We start from the raw sequence: 8,018 nt of genomic DNA on the forward strand, positions 1-8,018 counted from the left end.
CTTTCAAATTTGGAAAAAATTATCTGGATAAAATTTCGTTAAAGCGAGTTTGGTGTTTGTTATACAAGCAGATGATATAGTAAAAGGAAACCTTCGCTGTAGTGAAATTTTGCTGTGTGAACGTTCGTTAAGTGGTGTTTGCCTGTATTCTTCACATGTTTGGAGGGGTTCCAATCACACAGTTTTCTAGATAGGGTGGAATCAAAAGCTTTTCATCTCATTAACTCCCCTCCTCTGAGTGACTGTGTTCAGCCTCTTTCTCACTGCCGAAATGTTGCTATTTTCATGCTAACTGTTTTACTGATTTTGCTAACTGCATGCCTCCCCTCCTCCTATGGCCTTGCTGCACAAGGCTTTCTTCCTCTCATCCCTATTCTGTCCAACTCTCTAATGCAAGTGTTAACCAGTATTCTCAATCATTCATGCCTTTCACTGGTAAACTCTGGAACTCCCTTCCTGCTTTTATATTTCCGACTTCCTATGACTTGTCTTCTTTTAAGAGGAGGTATTTAGGCATTTGCTCCCTAATTTTGGCAGATGCTTTTCATTCTTGTATAGGACCAGCACTCAAGTGGGCCTTTTTTTAATCTTTTTTTCTTTTTTTTGCCATTGACTGGCCCTCTTTCCTACATAAAAAAAAGAATATATATATATATATATATATATATATATATATATATATATATATATATATATATATATATATATATATATATATATAGGCAACCCCTGCTTAACGAAGGTTCACACAACGAAATATTGCTACAATGAAGGTTTCATTTTACTACCATCTGCTCGTTTGACGAACACCAAACTTGCTTTAACGAAGTTTTATCCAGGTAATTTTTTCCAAGTTTGAAAGCACCGCTGTAACACGCAAGTCGACAGGCTTTTGAATACACCACCGCCTCTCGTGGACAACACTTGCACCACTCACTCCCCCTGTTCAAAACAATAACAGCATCACCAGCAGCTCGTCTTCCCTCGCTCAACTTACCACCAAAACGCCCTGTAATGTCGCCTAGCATTGCTATGAAGACCAGGAAGTCTCTTATATATATATATATATATATATATATATATATATATATATATATATATATATATATATATATATATATATATATATATATATATATATATATATATATATATATATATATATATATATATATATATATATATATATATACACAGGCAACCCCCACTTAACGAAGGGGTTACGTTCCTAAAAACCCTTCATTAAGCGATATTTCATTAAGCAAATCGATTATAACAAGTTTAACCCCTGACTTGAACTTCCATTGAGAGTAAACAAAGTGAGAGTGCATCATAGTACAGTGAAATTTTTAATGAAAGTAAAAATTATGAAGTTAAACATTTAGGCAGTTTAATTTAAGTCATTATAATGTACACTAATGTATGTATATACGTAACTTTATAATGTTGATAATCTTAAATTTATGAAGGGAGGGAGAGTGAAATGGGAAAGACACTAACCGGCAACCTGTGGAATGTAAACAAAGGGCGCATCATTGTGCCGCATACAAATCTTATGTACCACATTTCCACAAGGCTTTCCATTTTATCCATTGTAGAGTCACGAGTTCAGGTGGTTCCTTTTAGCTTGGAAGGAAGATATGGTCTCACCAGCCTTCTTAATAGAGTCTGCTGACTTGAAAATAGTAGAGACAGTAGATGGAGTCAAGATGGTGGCGAGCAATGCTATTAGTTTTCTCGCCTCGTGAATAATATCCAGCTTCACTTGGAGAGTAAGAGACTTCCTGGTCTTCTTAGCAATGCAAGGCGACATTGCAGGGCATTTTGGTGGTAAGTTGAGCGAGAGAAGACGAGCTGCTGCTGACGCTGTGAGTGGTGCGCGTGTTGTCCACGAGAGGTGCTGGTGTATTCAAAAGCCTGTCGGCTTGTGTGATACGGCGGGGCTTTCAAACATGGAAAAAATTACCTGGATAAAACTTCGTTAAAGCGAGTTTGGTGTTCTTTAAACGAACAGATGATAGTAAAATGAAACCTTCGTTGTTGCGAAATTTCGTTGTGTGAACCTTTGTTAAGTGGGGTTGCCTGTATATATATAATAGATAAAATACAATTCTTCCTTCCTTAAGATAGACCAGAAATTGTATTTGTGAGTGTCATCTACACCAATGATTGCCATGAGTGTTTGTAATAGAGGACCACAAAGCCATAAAGTAAAGTCAATCACAAGTGCCGCTGAAGCAGTCACTCTTTGGCTTGGCTCTCATGCCTTCAATTCATCAAAGAAACCAGTGAATTGAGAGTATGTGTGAGATGGTGATGAATAGTGTATTGCATTTCTCACTCATATTGAGAAAGACTCCTTAATGAAGTCTTGGTGTATGTTTGCAGGCAAACACCCAGTGATGGCGCTGACCGAGCTGTGCACCAAGTTTGGCTGGTCGGCTGCCAAGTTTGAGGTTGTGGATAATTCTGGTCCAGACCACAAGAAGAATTTCTTGATGAAGGTAAGATGTTTATAGTTTTAGTCAGGTATCAATTCATGCTATATAAGTTAGTCATTGCATAGATATTTATAAAATGCTAAAAAGGGAGATTTGTTGGAAACTGAAAAATGAAGTTGATATTATTTATGTTAATTCATCAAAAATAATTTTTTGAAAATTATACCGAAGGAAAATATTTCAGTTATGAGTATCTAATGGAAATTCATTTCATGTTTAATTGCATTTATTTATATTTTTATGTTTTTACTTGTTGTGGTATAGCTTTCCAATATCCATTAATTATTGGAAGTAATGATATGACTGCTGTGTTTTTCTTTATGAGTTCTGCAGTAAAGTTAAGTCTTTGGTGTTTACTTTGGATAATTTTTCAGGTCATAGTGAATGGGCAAGAATTCCAGCCACCCTCAGCAGCACCAAGCAAAAAACAGGCCAAGGCTGATGCAGCAGCACTCTTCCTGGAGTCCATTGGTCTGTACAAGGGGCCCAAGACATCACAGTGACCCCACCTGACTCGGTGCTGCTGACATATTGATAATTTAGTGTTCTAGGATACTTCTGTATTTTGTGAAAGCACACATCGTGGTGTGCTGACCTGACAAAAGCCACTCTGGCTTACACTGAGGGGAAGACGAGCAGAGCACCAGACTTGGCACAGATTAGGTCCCTTCACATCTTCCTGGAGTGGAGCAAACCATTCTGAACTTGTGGATGGCTGTTACTTTTTCCATTTCAGGATCCTAAGAAGGTTATGAGATAGGGTTTTGGTTAAGTAGCCATCCACACTTTTTTTTTACCCTTTACCTGGGGATAGGTGTCCCCGTGTCCAGACCACACTGCTAAACTTCATCAGGACAAAACTGTTCGGATACAGGCAAGGCTTTGCTGTGCTGTGTGTCGTGGGTGTCGTCATTCACCTCTCGTAGTCTGGAGTGTTGCTACATGTTTGGTGTATGTGCTGCAGTAATTAAACTACAGCTGAGTGATTGTTGTTGTTTATAGTGTGCACCTTTGATCCACCCTTAGTCACCACCAGATAGAACAACCATGTCTTGAAAAATAAGAAAAGAAAAGAATATACATGTAAAACACAAAAACCTTAGTTAATGTGAATCAATCTGACCTTATATCTGTGCTGGAAATGTAATGGATGCACGTTCATTCTATCTTTGAAATGCACCAACTGTATCGGGTATCATTGCTTCAAAGTAAAGAAGTGTTCATGTTTTGTTTCCATGGAGATGTGTAGTATGTGATAAGACTATGGATGTACTGGGGCTGGGGGTGCTGGCCTGGCGAGTGGTGCAGCCAGGCGAGATGGGGCGCCTGCCAGTGGTGCCTTGCTGGGGTCTGTGCTGCATGCTGGTGCTGCACTAAACTCGAGCACCAATAAAACTAGAGCAAATGATTAGCATATAGATGACTTTCAGTGCTACTATTCTACCTATTGTCTCTTCTGCACAATTTAATATTACTATTGCATCTCCTCCCCGATCTCTTGTAAAAGACAATGAAGAAACAAATAAATGCATGAAAAAAGCTAGATGGCAAAAAAAAATAAAAGGCTACAGAAAATTGAATGATGATTGAATGTGATAAGAACAGAGGAACAATAAAAAGAAAGGGGAAAATTGTATAATGAGAAAAAGAAAGGGTTAGGGAAGAAGAATGGGGTTCTAAGAGACAAAATAAAGAAACAAACAAATGAATTAAAAAGTAATGCTAGATATGATTTAATAATGAATAAATATGATGATAACAAAGGGACTATATTAAGGAAGGGAAAAAGAAAGGCTTAGGAAAGAAGAGACTGTCATGAGGTAGACAGCAAGAAGAAACAAAGAAATTAGGCGAAAAGGGAAGGGACAAAATAGAACAGGTAAGAGAGAAGGAAAAAAAAAAAAAATGGAATTACTAATAGAGCATATAAGAAAAAGAAGGATGAGGATGAGCAATAATTCTGATAAGATGTACGGTGATTATTCATAGTTAACACACACACACACATCAATGGCTTTGTGGTGAATGACATGTCGTCCCATTGATTAAAATTTCTCCTATCACCCTAGCCTCATCTTTCCCTCGTCAGCAGCAAGCCTCGGCCGTGTCCTGAGCCTGGCCCGGTAAATCACCACGTGCAACATTTAAATGGTGGTAACATGTTGTGGTGGGCGGGGCCTCGCATCCTCTTTTGGTGCCTCTCCCATATTTGGACGTGACCATTACCTTATATGGCGAACTCTGCCATTATAGAGATGAGAATAAGTATTACTCCGCATTTGCTTGAATTGGTTTTGGCGTAATTTTACTAGAAAACCTGTATGAAATAAGATGGCTTTGTTTTAAGCTATAAGGTCAGCTAGTGTTGAAATGGCAAGGTAACAGAGAGCCAGGTGTCAGGCGGGGAGGGCACTAGGGCGCCGCGCGGAGGTGTGCGGGAGGGAGGTGCGGTGCGGCACGAGAAATCAGCTGTGTTGGGATGTTTATGTTCAGTCGTGTTGTGGCCGGGACGGAGGGAGGAGTGGATCATACTGTGCTGGGTAGTTGGAACTTTGTGGTCGTGTTCTGTCGGTGTGGAGTCAAATATGTGCTTTTGGTGTTTTTAGTGTTTGATACAAGATGCAAAGCCAAAGCCACTACAACGTTGATGACAAGTTTGGAATGAATATCGGCTCCTTTGACCCTGAGCTGTTCTCCCAGCCCATGGGAGCCCCCATGGCCGGCATGGGGGTGGGCACCAAGAGGTCCGCTCACGACGCAGGCCTTGACAGGGACCCGCTGGGACTCTCCTCAGACGAAGACGGGGACTTGTTGAAGAAGGACGACAAGATGAACCCGTCGTCGAGCCGGGAGGTGCTACCCCACCAGACCTCCTTGGACCCCCAGCAGCAGACCAAGACGCTGCCCAACGGCAAGAAGACCAAGGGCAGGGTCAAGATCAAGATGGAATTTATCGACAACAAACTGAGGAGATACACCACCTTCTCCAAGCGGAAGACAGGCATCATGAAGAAGGTAAGTGTGTGTGTGTGTGTGTGTGAGAGTGAGAGAGTTGTGTCCGCCAGCCCCGTGTGAGTACCTGGCTCGATGGCCCCGCACCGAGCGTGACACCATCATATGGTTCAACTTGTCCTCCCAGGGCCAGGCAGGGCCGTTCAGTGCCGTGCCAGTGCTCAGGCACGCACTATGCTACCATGACGCATGCACACACCTCGTCCTGATTACCAGACGTCAAATGTAAACGTTTATTCAAAACGCCTGCACGACACCAGCAACATTACGCTCTAGCCGGGGCCGCCGCGCTTTGGTGTGAGGATGGCCGGGCTAGCATGTTGATCCTCGCAATTTATTTTTCCTGGGATGCCGCGGCGTCTGGCTGCCCCTCCCGTCCCGCAGGGAGTCCTCGGACGTGTGGGTGACGAGGAGAAACAAACAGTGGCAGCGGGTGGCGTGAGGAGGCAGCGGCGGCGGCGATCGGTTACCGTGGCGGCGGCTGCCTGACGGTGTGCCAGGCTATTTTGGTTCTTACCGAGCTGTTACCGAGACGGGCCCACGGATTCCCCGTGCACTGTGGCACTGGTGCAGCGAGGCCAGGCGCCGCGGTGTGGACGGTAGCAAGAGACAGTCCCGAGGGAGACGCGCCGCGGCTTGGTGTCAGTGATAACAGAAGTGGCCTGGGGCTCACCACCACACTGGTATCGCTGTCATCACCAGCAGGCGAGGGCGTCTCATTGCATCCTGTAATATGTGGCTTCTGCAATTTTCTAGAGGGAATTGACGAATTTCTTAAAGCCAGAGTCGATCACTAAGTAAATTGTTGATAAATACCGGAGTCAGTGAACAGATTGTGAGGCGGGGCAGAGGGGCAGACAGACTGGCTGGCTGGGGGTGGAGGGGCCGTCACTGCTTGCTGGCCTGCACGTGTGACTTATAATGAAGTGAAGGGGGACGGGCGGCATCTGGCGTCACTGCTTGGTTGGATTGCACCACGAGGCGGGAATGATTAGGACTGCCATGGTGGATTGGAAGTGGATTACAGCCTGAGACGCGATCATAATGAGGCACGTGAGGTCCGTCAAGCGTGCACCTGCCCCCACTGGGCCCACTCCCTCGCCTCGTCTTGCCGTCCACCGCTGCACTGCTATTATTATTATTATTATTATTATTATTATTATTATTATTATTATTATTGTATTTATCATATCGCTGTAATTACATGCCGGTTGAAAAACAGGATATAGAAGAACGTAACTAGATTTTTCCTAGATTGTTAAAATGGACGTGCTTATTGTAATGAATTATATGACTATTTCTTCGTCTTCACGCGTAACACTGAAATAACGAGAGAGAGAAAAAATAATGTAGAGAGAGAGAGAGAGAGAGAGAGAGAGAGGGAAGGGAAGGGGTATCGCTCCGAAGCGCTTTATTACTTCAACAATACTATTTCTTAAAGCCTTCTGAGATGATTAGTCGAATTCTTATAGCTGATTTTTCTCTCTGATAAAACTCCTTAGCCGGCAGTTCTTTACGCAGCGGAAGGAACAAAGCACAGCACAGACACACACAATCGCAGTCTACCTTTTGGGGCGCTTGGTGGAAAGAAAGACACTCTGAGACCATCCTAAACTGCCCCTAGAATCATGGAAACACGTATAAACTCTCTTGAAATTTCATTGGAGCATATTTAAATTAAGTTCAAATAAGTACGAGTAGTTGAGTTGCCCGCCAGTGTTGAAGGAGGCTGTGTGTCTTCATTCCCTGGAGTAGGAACGAGCTTAGCGTCCTAACTCGTACATGGTTAGCGTTACTTAATGTTTACTTCATCTCACTAATCTCAGAGGCAAAATGGCGTTGTCTCACCGACATAATTCAGAACCCAGTCCTTATCTCACTTACTTTATGGTGAAAAAAAAGTAGGTAATTGGGATTTTTTTGGTCTCTCTCTCTCTCTCTCTCTCTCTCTCTCTCTCTCTCTCTCTCTCTCTCTCTCTCTCTCTCTAGGCTTTGATTACGTTGCTTTTGTGCAGGCAGGTTAGGTGAGGTGAAAAAAAAGCCTCGAAATAATTTTGAAATTTCTCGATGATTCATGTATGTATGTAGCTAATTGCCTTTGTATCTCTCTCTCTCTCTCTCTCTCTCTCTCTCTCTCTCTCTCTCTCTCTCTCTCTCTCTCTCTCTCTCTCTGCCCCCTTCCTTCGCTTTTAGTATTTCTGTAGTATGTTCGTACGCGGCGCAAGATCACCATAAAGGACCATTCTCTCTCTTATCGTGGCGTGTCTGTGCCGCTTCCCCATCAATTATTGCCAACAAAAAAATAAAGAAAAAAAATAAAGTCAGTGTCAATAAAAGTAAACAAATAAAAAATGTAAAAAAAAGTATTACGAGTTTGAAATCAGCAGACACGACATTGGTTGCATAATCACTGCCAGTAAGATAAGATAAGGAAAAGAGAAAGGAAAGAAATCAGTATCAATGAAGTCAAGGAAATTAGCAAAAAAATAGGAAAGAAATATGACT

At 42.5% G+C, this 8,018-nt stretch overlaps 2 protein-coding genes across 13 annotated transcripts in view; both read left to right on the forward strand.

The window, feature by feature from the left end:
* Window positions 1-3,917, forward strand: part of LOC123506942 (serine/arginine repetitive matrix protein 2-like) — an 84,256-nt gene extending 80,339 nt beyond the window's left edge. For all 9 annotated transcript variants that reach the window (XM_045259371.1, XM_045259378.1, XM_045259376.1 and 6 more), the window contains exons 22-23: window positions 2,389-2,504; window positions 2,876-3,917. In XM_045259371.1, the coding sequence (XP_045115306.1) occupies window positions 2,389-2,504; window positions 2,876-3,004 (245 nt within the window). In that variant the 3' untranslated portion in view covers window positions 3,005-3,917. The remainder of the gene's footprint in view (window positions 1-2,388; window positions 2,505-2,875) is intronic.
* A 1,059-nt stretch (window positions 3,918-4,976) lies between these two features.
* LOC123506943 (serum response factor-like) overlaps window positions 4,977-8,018 on the forward strand; it is a 265,489-nt gene continuing 262,447 nt past the window's right edge. For 3 of the 4 annotated variants that reach the window (XM_045259381.1, XM_045259383.1, XM_045259382.1), the window contains exon 1: window positions 4,977-5,516. In XM_045259381.1, coding sequence (XP_045115316.1) covers window positions 5,121-5,516 — 396 coding nt within the window. In that variant the 5' untranslated portion in view covers window positions 4,977-5,120. The remainder of the gene's footprint in view (window positions 5,517-8,018) is intronic. The other variant, XM_045259384.1, reaches the window with a different exon arrangement.

Source organism: Portunus trituberculatus, chromosome 21 (assembly GCF_017591435.1).
Source record: "Portunus trituberculatus isolate SZX2019 chromosome 21, ASM1759143v1, whole genome shotgun sequence".
Lineage (NCBI taxonomy): Eukaryota > Metazoa > Arthropoda > Malacostraca > Decapoda > Portunidae > Portunus > Portunus trituberculatus.